Source organism: Triticum urartu, chromosome 5A, assembly GCF_056163025.1.
Source record: "Triticum urartu cultivar PI428250 chromosome 5A, HENAU_Tu73, whole genome shotgun sequence".
Lineage (NCBI taxonomy): Eukaryota > Viridiplantae > Streptophyta > Magnoliopsida > Poales > Poaceae > Triticum > Triticum urartu.
Window position 1 is genome coordinate 627,375,187 of NC_141877.1, and position 13,709 is coordinate 627,388,895.

At 47.2% G+C, this 13,709-nt stretch overlaps 1 protein-coding gene across 1 annotated transcript; it reads left to right on the forward strand.

Moving 5' to 3' along the window:
• Positions 1-997: 997 nt before the first annotated feature.
• On the forward strand, positions 998-2,269 carry LOC125511168 (zinc finger protein ZAT7). Its single transcript, XM_048676469.2, has one exon. It carries the CDS (start codon positions 1,201-1,203, stop codon positions 1,699-1,701), a length of 501 nt encoding a protein of 166 aa, XP_048532426.1. The 5' UTR covers positions 998-1,200; the 3' UTR covers positions 1,702-2,269.
• Positions 2,270-13,709: the final 11,440 nt, after the last annotated feature.

Genomic DNA, 13,709 nt, shown 5'->3' on the forward strand with positions numbered 1-13,709 from the left:
GTTCGTGAGAAAATCACGTTTCCGAAGGTTTCATTCCGTTTGAACTCCGTTTGATATTCCGTTTTTTCGAAACACTGAAATAGGCAAAAAAAACAGCAATTCTGGGCTGGGCCTCCGGTTAATAGGTTAGTCCCAAAAATAATATAAAAATAAAGCTCAATATAGTCCAAAATAATAAATAATATAACATGGAGCAATCAAAAATTATAAATACGTTAAAGACGTATCACCCACCGTCCCGGCGGCCAAGCAGCGGCGCGCCGCCACGCGTCTTGTGGCATGACAGCTGACGCCACTCCGCACCACACGTTTGTCTACGGTCGGCCACGCAACGCACACGCCCAAAACAATGTTGTATTTGGATCGAGCTCGATCCCATCCGTTACGTCGTGAACGTCATGATGGCTTCCAACGATTGGTGGACAGACGCCTGAGGTAGGCCAGCCCGCTACCCACTTGGCACACACGTAAGGCTAGTCATCTTCTATATCTAAATAGCTAGTCTTCACTAAGATATTTTTCTCAACATGCAAGCATACCACCTCATCATTCAACATGCATAGAAAAAGGCTCACCTCAACATGCAACTATGCATACTAAAAATCCACTTTGAAATGCAAACATGCATGCATGTACAATGCCATTCTATTATGCTATTTACATTTAATTTTGATATACTTTCGTCAATTATTTTTTCAAATATTCATGTTCCATAACTAAAACCTTATTGAAATATTACAAAATATTCCCGCAACAACGTGCGGGGCATCATCTAGTAGTGGGAGTAATTTAGGTAGTAACATAGCACACTTTGAGAAATTTTTGCTTATGTGACATGTAGTTAATGAGAAGTGGTAACATAATATGTTACTGTAACATAGCGTTTCCCAAGACAAGATGAGTCTACAAGTCATTAAATGAAGCTATATATGACACTACTAGTATGTTACTTTGCACTATGAAAATAGTAAATTAGACTAGTGTCATATGTATGACACTGGTACTAAGTTACTCCCCACTGTGACCAGTCTAAGCTCCCTCGGCAGCAACGCGCACGCCACCACAAATATATAAGTGCGGCCGTCAGCCCTGTCGATCCATCCATGATCCATCCATTCTTCCTATTGAGTTCTCACAAGAACTACAACAACACGAGAGAGCATCAATCTAAATCAACAGATCAAGACAAGCAGCGAATCCATGGGAGCGGGGATGAAGCGCGCCAGGGAGGAGCCAGTTGTGTCGCTGGCGCTGTCCCTCAGCACAGAGTCATCGACGACATCCACCGCGACGTCGGACAACTCGACCGGTGCACCGGCGACAAGGAAGAGGGTGCGGCGGGGGAGGGTGGTGGTGGCGTCGGGGCAGAGGGAGTTCGTGTGCAAGACATGTGGCCGGGTGTTCGAGACGTTCCAGGCGCTGGGCGGGCACCGGACAAGCCACCTCTGTGGCCGCCACGGGCTGGAGCTCGGCGTCGCCGTCGCCAGGGCCATCAGGGAGCAGCAAAGGCGCGAGGACAAGCAGCAACACGATTGCCACATCCGCGGGCTGGGCTTCGAGACAGGCCAGGCTCTCGGCGGCCACATGCGGTGGCACCGCGAGGAGATGGCGCTCGACCGGTGGGTCACGCTGTCGGATCAAGAGGCGGGGCACCAGACCGCCGCCGACCGGCTGCCGGTCTTGTTCGAGCTATTCGTCTAGTCTGCTAGTTGGCAGATAGGCTCATTATCGTTCAACGTTGTATAGAGTATGTTTTCCCTGGTTAGCGTTCCCGTTTGCTTTGGATCGGTACCTTTTTTAATCGATGGACGGGAGATTTACATGCAATTTTTTTACATGCACTTGTAATCTTGTATACATAATGAATACACATTCATTTGTTCTAAATGCAATTGACATAGTCTTGCATTCAGATTGTTCTCCATGCAGAGGCCGGGGGATATCCTCCTTTTCAAACAAAAAAATGTAGATGTGATAAGTCCAGTATGAAGCCTTCGTTCGTAAAATCCTGCAATATAAACTACCTTCAGAACTTGAGAACGTCTCAACATTGACAGTATACTTATTCGCTTGCTCATCGGAGTTGAGCATGAGGGAGCGGATCCTTGCAGAGCGACGAGGGGACCGAGGGGAACACCGATGCAGTTGCGCGGTCTCCTGTATCCCCTTCTTCCTCCTCGGTCTCACTTCATCGTCGTCCAGCACAATTGGCATGTCCTGCATCCCCGGTGATGACAGCGCCATCACCACCACTACCGCATCCACCTTGGGCCAGGAGGTGCCTGAACTCAAGATCTGTGTATTGCCAACTTTCATTGTTGGACCGAATTTGTAGATTCCGCCTCCTCCGCAGCCCAAAGCACGATTTGTACCGGATATTTTGTCCTGGCTGTAGGAAACAATCACGCCTCCTCCAGATCAGCCAACTCCCTTGTCACCACCATCGCCATCTGGCCAACTTCAGGCGTCCCCCCCAATCTCTTCGCCATGCGTGCCTCCCATTCCGCCATCAAGACCAAGATGGATAAGATATCTTCCTGATCTATCTACAGGTAATGAATGCTCAATGAATTCCAACATATCGAATCGTTCTCATTGCTCCCTTGCAAGCGTGCATCTAAACAGAAGATCTTGAATGTCTTTTGCCCCTTGGTAATAAATAGGACAAGAAAAAATGGATCCAACATGTCTATTTGCTAGTATAGCTTTAAGAGGCACTATTCCACGCAGAATCCTCCAACACAAAATCTGAATTTTATGTGGGACCGGAAGTTTCCATGGAGTAGTCCATACTGCTAGGGGGTGGACCCTCCTGGTCTCTCTATCTCAGTTGTATGCGTCCTGAAAGTGTGTAACCACTGCAAGAGATACGCTGTTCTAACATATAAAAAACTTCAGATCTGTTTGGCTAACATGCAACAAAGTCATCGAAAGCTTGATAGTGAATAGGAATTTGTAGTATCTTTCGAACATCTACAAGGTAAAATATAGCTTCATGCAGTGTCTCATCCCATGTGCTAGTTGAAGGGTCAATTAATTCACCCACCTTGGACAGAATTGTTTGCCCTTTCAGCATGATAACCTTCATATTTGAGCTAGCAGGTATCCACGGGTCATTCCAAATATTGACTTCCTCTCTTATTCCTATTCTCCAAATATATCCCTTTTTAAATGTTTCTAGCCCCTTCAAAATACTTTGCCAAGTAAGAGATGCCCCATTCTTCGGTGTGACATCAAGTAAGCTCCCACTAGGAAAATATTTAGCTTTTAGTACTCTTGCTACCAAAGAATCCGGGTCAGTATGAGTCTCCAACTCTGTTTTGCTAATAGAGCTAAGTTGAAAGAGTAGAGATCACGGAATCCCATACCTCCTTCACTTTTTTGGAATACAAAGCTTCCACCATGCCATCCAGTGCATCTTCCTATGTTCTTCATCACCCCCACCAAAATTGAGCAATAACATCCGTGATTTCTTTGCAGACCCCCTTGGGTATACTAAAGACAGACATTGCAAAATCCGGAATAGTCTGTGCCACTGCTTCCAATAAAATTTCTTTTCCCCCAATAGATAATTGCTTTTCCATCCACCCTAATATTCTCACTTTAATTCTTTCAACAAAATGCCTGAAACAATCACTTCTATCTGCCCCAACCATAGCTGGAAGACCAAGATACTTATCTAACAGTGCTTCTGTGTCAATATGAAGAATTTGGCATATCTCTGCTCTGGACACAACACTGGTATTAGGACTAAAAAGTATGCTAGATTTAGCTAGACTCACCATATGCCCTGAACTTTGACAATAGGTATCCAATACTTGTGGTAAGGAAGTTGCATTTAAAACATCTGCGCTCATGAGAATTAGAGAATCATCAGCAAATAAAAGGCATGATACTGATGCATTCCTGCACACTATAATCCCATCCATGCTACCAACTTCTTCTTCATACTACAACATACTGGATAATCTTTCTGCACAAAGGAGAAACAAGTATAGGGAGAGAGGATCTCCTTGTCAAATACCCCTCGTAGGGGTGAACATCTCTGTTTCTTGGGAGTTGAATCTCACCATTTATCTAACAGAGGAAACACATGCCATAATCATATTTATCCATTAGTCATGGAATCCCAATTTCCCCATCATTCTTCTAAAAAATGTCCACTCCGCCCGGTCATATGCTTTATGCATGTCTAGTTTCACCGCACACATGCCCGTTTTCCCTGCTCTCTTATCTTTTATCTTATGAACAGATTCATAGGCAATAAGAATATTATCAGTAATCAACCTCCCAGGTACAAATGAACTTTGAGTGGGGGAAACAATATCCAGAAGAATTCCTTTCAGATTTTTGAGATTATCTTATATAGCACGTTACGTAAGCTAATGGGTATGTACTGTGTAATTACCTCAGGTGAGTCAACCTGGGGATCAGAAGTATGGATGTATCATTCTATTCCTCTGGTATTTTCCTAGAGTTTATAGCAAAAAGGACCTCCTGTAAAATATCATCTCCTAGTATGTGCCAGAAATTTTTAAAAAAGAACGCATGGAGGTCATCGGGCCCGAGTGCCTTCAGGTCCCCTATACTGAATACTGCTTTACGTACATCAACATTTGTATACGGAGCCATTAACATGGTATTCATTTGATCTGTCACCTTTGGCTGGACTTTTTCGATGATTGAGGGATCAACATGTTGAACTTCTGAGAAAAATAAATTAGCGAAGTAGCTCTGGATATGTGAACTGAGGGATGTCATACCTTCCAGTACGTTGCCAACTCCATCATTAAGCTTCTTAATGAGATTTCTTTTCCGGCGTGCGGATGCATAGGCCTGGAAAAACCCGGTGTTACGGTCACCATTCTTCAGCCATCCCGCTCTCGACCGCTGCATGTAACGAATTTCCTCAAGCTCCATTGAATACTAAATGAGTTCTGATAATTCTTTTCTCTTCTCTTCATTTTTCTCATTAATAGGACCAGACATAATTCTCTCAAGGTCCTTTTGTGCCTTTCTTAGTCTCTTCTTAGGTTTCTTCAGGACCCTTTGGTCCCAATCATGAAAAGCATCATGCATGCAGCTCAGCTTTTCCTGGATTGTGATCGGTCCTGTGTTTGCTCCCACGGCGTTCCATGTCTCATGTACAACATCCAAGAATGAGCTCTCTCTTAGCCAGCGTGCCTCAAAGCGCTTAGTATGCCCACCCCCGTTCCCCATGGGAATAATAATCTGTATCGGCGCAAAGCAGCCTATGGACAGAATGATGGTAATTCAAGTTTTGTAATGCTGCATGCGGGTATAACGTGGCCAGGCATCATTGATATGTCCCTTGTGCAATCTCTCCCTTATCCGACCTCTCTGTCAAGTAAACTTATTGCCAACGAACCCCATGTCTCTCAGATCACAGTCGCTAATGAGAGACTAAAAAGCTGCCATATATTGTCGTGGCCTGGGGTTGCCACCTTCCTTCTCATTCAGATATTGTATCCCACTCAAATCCCTAATTAGAAGCCATGGTGAATTGTTGGTCTGATGCAACCGATGTATCCTTTCCCAAGTTTTATACTTATTTTCCCTCCTGAACTCGTCGTACATCCCCATCAGTCTCCACTTAACAATGCTCTCATCTTCTACCATTACATCAACGAACATGGGGTCAAGCTCCAGCCTTTGTATTTTCACTCCCTTCCAAACCAGTATCAAACCACCTTTCTATCCATCTCCCGCACACACCAATTTGTGATCCATCTTTAATCTCCTTCGTAAACATTTAGTCGGATAGCTTTCCAAGCGAGTCTCCGACAAAAACATCACGTCTGGGTTGCATGCTCGTTGGACATCCAACAACGCCCAAATTGTCGCGGCGTTTCCGAGCCCGTTACAATTCCAACTTAGAACTTTCATGATGACCAACAGTCTCCGACGAGAAGACCGTGAATCCGGTGATGATCGACGAAAAACTGTCGGTCGGTGTAGCCGCCGGAGGACAGCAGATCACAACTTTGCAGCGATGATTTACAAAGAAAACTCACGGTCAACGAAGCCGCCGGAGGACATCAAACCCTGACTTTCTAAGCCAGGGGACAGGAACCTGAAGGGGGCACCTCGTTAGGGCATCAAGCCAGCCTCGCGAGGAAGTCACGGGGCCGGCGGCGGCCGCGACGACGCAACAACCCTAGATCGCAAGAAATATCGCCGGTGTCTTCTTTACTGTAGTACGAGCAGTCATGTGAGAGATATCCTAATTCAAAGTACTCTTCTAGTTCCGAGCTCGGGTGAAGATTATGACAGACTTTTAAAACGAGGGCACTGTCGATCCATGTGGTGTACGGCAGTGCACAGCCAGCTTCACGCGGCTTTGCGACGGCGCGATCCAACCCGCTCGAAAGACGTACGTATGTATGCCAAGCCGGCTCGGTCGCTGGCAGCTAGCTTTGGAGCCGAGCCGACGGTGCGGCCAACACGAACTACTACTGCTGCTACCCGCGGCGGCCTGGTTCGCACGAAAAGGCCGTCCGGGACATGACCAAAAAAAAGGCAGAACGAGTGAACCACTGGTTAGGGTCAATGGATTACTCCTGTAGACAGCTTTGTTCCATACCTGCATTCGGCGCGTCGCAGGGGCCACGTTTTCTTGGCTGTTCCCAACTGCATATGCACAGTTGCACACGGCATCCGGCCGTTTCCCTCCGGACCAAGCAAGCGAGCAAAGCTAGCTCGCGCGGCAGCTCGTCGGCCGAACAACTGCAAACAATTCCGGCCGGTGCAACTACGCGTCGTTCATGCTTGTCAACAGCAAGCTGCTCGATCTAGTGCTTGTTTATTCGTGCTTTCTAGTGGTGCCTTTTTGGTTTCTTAATCTGCAACAAAGCAAGCGAGCCGGCGTCATCTGCTCTTGACCAATCACCAAGGGGGTCTGCATGTGCATGCATCATGGTCCCTCGTACCAGTCGAGGCTGATCCCACGTCCGCCAAGTCGATCCACGCCACACCACATGGCCGCTCGTGTTTACTCCTTCTGGATCGCGCGCGGTGCTGGGACCTCGATCCGATCGATCGGCACATGCTTCAACAGAGGACGACGAGGTTGTTTGGATCGCGACTATCTTTGCACCATGCTGCTGCATTATTTTTGTCATATTTGCCTTACTTGAATTGTCTAAATTGTTAGCCACACTTTCATTTGTCTAAGAAAATCTTGTCATGTCTATGACATATGAGTTCACGTTCATTTTTTTTTTGTCTTGGATGTGACTAGAATCAAACACCCATCTAACTTGATCAAATTTGCGTCAAGTGAGGCGTGGCAAAGTGTGGCAAGATATGACTAGGAACCAAACAACTCTGAAGTTTTATCGCACAAGAAAAATAAACGGCGGACGCGTCAACTACTCCAACAAGTGGTGTAGCAAGTGCATGGAATATTTTTGATAAGCCGTGATGGTCATGAGTTTGCGCTGGTATGTAAATATGGTATACTGCTTTTGCCTTCATACGTCCCATGTGAGCACCGAGGAAGTGCCTCTTGCAGTACCCGTTCTCACCGTTCCTTCTTTTTTTTTTTTACAGTCGTGTCACTAGATTAGCCTGGAAAGACCGCACAAATTAGAGAGAGCATATATACAGTTGACTGACTCTTTTTCTCTTAGTCGATTCATTTCCAGCCATTAGATCTCGATCGAACGGACGCCCCACCTCCTTCTTGCTCAGCTCGACGAGGGAGTCCCCCATGCTGCCATGCCAATATGCCATGCCCCTCGAACCCAAGCTTAACCCCTGGCCTCCAGCACCGGCGTCTGGTGGCGTTGTCGGGCCACCAAGTCACCCCTTCCACCGTGTTGCCGCCGCACCAATCATTCTTCCATCCTGCACCTGCACTTAGACCCGAGCTGTCAGCGCCGCCGTGCCTCCATCTGCGGCCTCGACTGCGGCGTTCCCATCTCCATCTCGGTGATGCCACTTCTCTCGCTTCCATCTAAAGTCGACAGATTCTACTTTTGCTTTTGTGCACCGAGGATTAGCATATTCGAACAAATTAACTATGTTCTACTCGGTTAACTTCAAAATTTGACAGTGTAGTTTTCTCCAAAGTCGAACCATTGTGCTTGTTTTTTCTTTTCTTTTTTGCGGGTGAAACCATTGTGCTTGTTTATGAAAATAGATGCTAATATCTAAAACATCAAATATCTATATATCGTACAGAAATATTTTTATGATGTAATATAGCCATATTTATCTATAGACTTGGCCAAACTTAAATAAATTTGACTTGAAACAAATTATTTATTTTGAACCGAAAGAGTGCATTGGATAACACAAAAAAAAGAACCTGGCACACGAACTTTCCAAGTTCCTAAGGGCATTTTCAACGGCAACCCACAAAAAACCTCTCGCATCCGTTCGTGAACAAGGGAGGTCAGTCCGCGGACACTGATGCGGGAGGATATCATGCAAAGGGTACAAGCGTTCAAATAGCCGCATGCAACACGCGTTCAAAATTTCAAAAGTTCAAATATTACATCCCAACATTGTTGTCCCCTTTCACCGTCCACTGATGGTCAATCAGATCTTCGTTCAGCTGCTAGTGAGTTGGTCGATGAGGGAGTCCTGGATTAGGGGGTGTCCGGATGGCCGGACTATACCTTCAGTCGGACTCCTGGACTATGAAGATACAAGATTGAAGACTTCGTCCCGTGTCCGGAAGGGACTTTCCTTGGCGTGGAAGGCAAGCTTGGCGATACGGATATGCAGATCTCCTACCATTGTAACCGACTTTGTGTAACCCTAACCCTCTCCGATGTCTATATAAACCGGAGGGTCTTAGTCCCTAGGACAACATACGCAATAACAATCATACCATAGGCTAGCTTCTAGGGTTTAGCCTCTCCGATCTCATGGTAGATCTACTCTTATACTACCCATATCATCAATATTAATCAAGCAGGACGTAGGGTTTTACCTCCATCGAGAGGGCCCGAACCTGGGTAAAATTTCGTGTCCCTTGCCTCCTGTTACCATCCTGCCTAGACGCACAGTTCGGGACCCCCTACCCGAGATCCGCCGGTTTTGACACCGACAGTGAGCCCAGGCATCGACCAAGCGTTTGTCGTGGCACTCAGTGATTCTTGACCAGATGCATAATCTTGATCATGGTCCACGCTGTTCATTTTGACACCGACATTGGTGCTTTCATTGAGAGTTCCTCTATGTCGTCACTATCAGGCTTGATGGCTCCTACGATCATCAATGGCGATGCAGTCCAGGGTGAGACCTTCCTACCCGGACAGATCTTCGTCTTCGGCGGCTTCGCACTGCGGGCCAATTCACTTGGCCATCTGGAGCAGATCGAAAGCTATGCCCCCTGGCCGTCAGGTCAGATTTGGAAGCTTAAACTACACGGCTGACATCCGCGGGGACTTGATCTTCGACGGATTCGAGCCACTGCCGAGCGCGCCGCACTGCCACGACGAGCATGATCTAGCTCTGCCGCCTAACAGTGCCCCAAAGGCCGCACCCGCATCAGCTTCGACCCTTAATTCGGAGCCAACCGCGTCGATCGAGGATGGGTGGTTGGACGCTGCCTCGGGGGTTGCGATCCTAATGGCGATCGAGCCGAACACCAGCCCCGCACTCCGCGAGACTCATGATTCCAAGGAGCCGGACTCCGAACCATTCGCGCCTCTGCCGATCGAATCCGATTGGGCGCCGACCATGGAGTTTACTGCCGCGGACATCTTTTAGCACTCGCCCTTTGGCGATATTATAAAATCAATAAAGTGTCTCTCTTTATCAGGAGAGCCCTGGCCGGACTACGGTCAGCGAGATTGCGATACGGACGATGAAGAAATTCAAAGCCCACCCACCACCCACTTTGTAGCCACTGTCGACGATTTAACCGACATGCTCGACTTCGACTCCGAAGACATCGACGGTATGGACGCCGATGAAGGAGACGATGAAGAACCAGCGCCTATTGGGCCCTGGAACGCCACCTCGTCATATGACGTATACATGGTGGACGCACCAAAAGATGACGACGAGGAGCGGAAGGACGCACCGAAGTCTTGTTCCCTCGAAAAGCAGTCAAAGCGGCAACGCAAGCGCCGCCCCAAAACCCGCCTCGACAGAAATAGCGGTCACACAGACCCAGCGCTGGAGCAGGGCGAACCGCTGCCGGACAACGGCAATCCGGATAATCAAACCGAACAAACAAATCCTATCAAGGATAATGGTCCGGATGACATAACGCCAGACAGACACCCGGAGCAGCAGACTGCCCGTAAAAGGTTTGTTGCCACCACGAGGAGTCTGAAAAAGCAGAAGCAAAGGCTCCAGGCCGTGCAAGACACACTCCAAATCAGATGGAGTAAAATACTCAACATTGCAGCAAGGTACGGCGACAATCGCCCCTCCAAGAGCTACCCAAAGCGGAAGCTGCTACCCGAATTCAATGAGGAGGCCTCAGAACCCCCACAACCAAATATCAAAGCAGCCATCTGGTCGGATAGACGACCCCTCTAAGAACACAGAGCGGCATACAACGCCGCTCACAATACAATACGCGACCCATGCGAGGGCTCGCACCCAAAGGACGACGCAACAAGATCCATCTATGGTCCACGCAAGCGCGCCCCAGCATACAATGCAACACAACAAACATCCGAACAACGCGGTACACCCAGCTACAGGGGTGCCGCACACCCCCTATGTTTCACCGATGGGGTGCTGGACCACGAATTTCCAGAGGGATTCAAGCCTGTAAACATAGAGGCATACGACGGAACAACAGACCCTGGGGTCTGGATTGAGGACTATATCCTTCATATCCATATGGCTCGAGGAGATGATCTCCACGCCATCAAGTACCTGTTGGGTTTCGTAGTAAAGTGTCGGGGAAGAATTCCGTCAGCACGACGGCGTGGTGACGATCTTGATGCACTACAGCAGCAGGGCTTCGCCTAAACTCCGCTACAGTATTATCGAGGACTATGGTGGCTGGGGGCGCCGCACACGGCTAAGGAATAGATCACGTGGATCAACTTCTGTGTTTCTGGGGTGCCTCTGCCTCAGTATATAAAGGAGCCAAGGGGGAGGGGGCGCCGGCCAGGAGGAGGGCGCAGGAGGAGTCCTTCTCCTTCCGGGAGTAGGACTCCCCCCCAATCCTAGTTGGACTAGGATTCCCCGAGGGGGAAAGAGAGAGAAGGGGGGCCGGCCACCTCTCCTAGTCCTAATAGGACTAGGGGGAGGGGGGAGGTGCGCGGCCACCTTGGGCTGCCCCTTTCTCCTTTCCACTAAAGCCCATCTAGGCCCATATGGTTCCCGGGGGGTTCCGATAACCTCCCGGTACTCCGGTAAAATCCCGATTTCACCCAGAACACTTCCGATATCCAAACATAGGCTTCCAATATATCAATCTTTACGTCTCGACCATTTCGAGACTCCTCGTCATGTCCGTGATCACATCCGGGACTCCAAACAACCTTCGGTACATCAAAATGCATAAACTCATAATATAACTGTCATCGTAACCTTAAGCGTGCGGACCCTACGGGTTCGAGAACAATGTAGACATGACTGAGACACGTCTCCGGTCAATAACCAATAGCGGGACCTGGATGCCCATATTGGCTCCTACATATTCTACGAAGATCTTTATCGGTCAGACCGCATAACAACATACGTTGTTCCCTTTGTCATCGGTATGTTACTTGCCCGAGATTCGATCGTCGGTATCCAATACCTAGTTCAATCTCGTTACCGGCAAGTCTCTTTACTCGTTCTGTAATACATCATCTCGCAACTAACTCATTAGTTGCAATGCTTGCAAGGCTTATGTGATGTGCATTACCGAGAGGGCCCAGAGATACCTCTCCGACAATCGGAGTGACAAATCCTAATCTCGAAATACGCCAACCCAACATCTACCTTTGGAGACACCTGTAATGCTCCTTTATAATCACCCAGTTACGTTGTGACGTTTGGTAGCACCCAAAGTGTTCCTCCGGCAAACGGGAGTTGCATAATCTCATAGTTATAGGAACATGTATAAGTCATGAAGAAAGCAATAGCAACATACTAAACGATAGTTGATAATAGTTTTTGTAATCTGAAAATATAAAAACAGCAAGGTAGCAAGTGATAAAAGTGAGCGTAAACGGTATTGCAATGCGTTGAAACAAGGCCTAGGGTTCATACTTTCGCTAGTGTAAGTTCCCTCAAACAATACTAACATAATTGGATCACATAACTATCCCTCAACATGCAACAAAGACTCACTCCAAAGTCACTAATAGCGGAGAACGAACGAAGAGATTATGGTAGGGTACGAAACCACCTCAAAGTTATTCTTTCCAATCAATCCGTTGGGCTATTCCTATAAGTGTCACCAACAGCCCTAGAGTTCGTGCTAGAATAACACCTTAAGACACAAATCAACCAAAACCCTAATGTCACCTAGATACTCCATTGTCACCTCAAGTATCCGTGAGTATGATTATACGATATGCATCACACAATCTCAGATTCATCTATTCAACCAACACATAGGACCTCAAAGAGTGCCCCAAAGTTCTACCGGAGAATCATGACGAAAACGTGTGCCAACCCCTATGCATAGGTTCATGGGCGGAACCCGCAAGTTGATCACCAAAACATACATCAAGTGAATCACGTGGTATCCCATTGTCACCACAGATACGCACGACAAGACATACATCAAGTGTTCTCAAATCTTTAAAGACTCAATCCGATAAGGTTACTTCAAAGGGGAAACTCAATTCATTACAAGAGAGTATAGGGGGGAAGAAACATCATAGAATCCAAATATAATAGCAAAGCTCGCGATACATCAAGATCGTATCACCTCAAGAACATGAGAGAGAGAGAGAGATCAAACACATAGCTACTGGTACATACCCTCGGTCCCGAGGGAGAACTACTCCCTCCTCGTCATGGAGAGCACCGGGATGATGAAGATGGCCACCGGAGAGGGATTGCTCCCTCCGGCAGGGTGCCGGAACGGGTCTAGATTGGCTTTCGGTGGCTACGGAGGCTTCTGGCGGCGGAACTCCCGATCTATTGTTCGTTCTGGAAGTTTTAGGGTATATGGAGTTATATAGGCAGAAGAAGCACGTCAGGGGAGCCACGAGGGCCCCACGAGACAGGGGGGCGCGCCCCTACCCTCGTGAGCTCCTTCTTCCTTCCTTGACGTGGGGTCCAAGTCCATCGGGTGGCTTTTGTTACAAAAATAACTTCTCTAGTTGATTTTGTTCCGTTTCGACTCCGTCCGATATTCCTTTTCTTCAAAACACTAAAATAGGCATAAAACATCAAATCTGGGCTGGGCCTCCGGTTAATAGGTTAGTCCCAAAAATAATATAAAAGTGGAAAATAAAGCCCAATATTGCCCAAAACAGTAGATAATATAGCATGGAGCAATCAAAAATTATAGATACGTTGGAGACGTATCAAGCATCCCCAAGCTTAATTCCTGCTCGTCCTCGAGTAGGTAAATGATAAAAAAGATAATTTTTGATGTGGAATGCTAGTTGGCATAATCTCAATGTAATTCTTCTTAATTGTGGCATGAATATTCAGATCCATAAGATTCAAGACAAAAGTTCAGATTGACATAAAAATAATAATACTTCAAGCATACTAATAAAGCAATCATGTCTTCTCAAAATAACATGGCCAAAGAGAGCTAT

Bases quoted from the DNA above. Each gene is read 5' to 3' on its own strand.
- LOC125511168 (XM_048676469.2), top strand. From the start codon at position 1,201: ATGGGAGCGGGGATGAAGCGCGCCAGGGAGGAGCCAGTTGTGTCGCTG.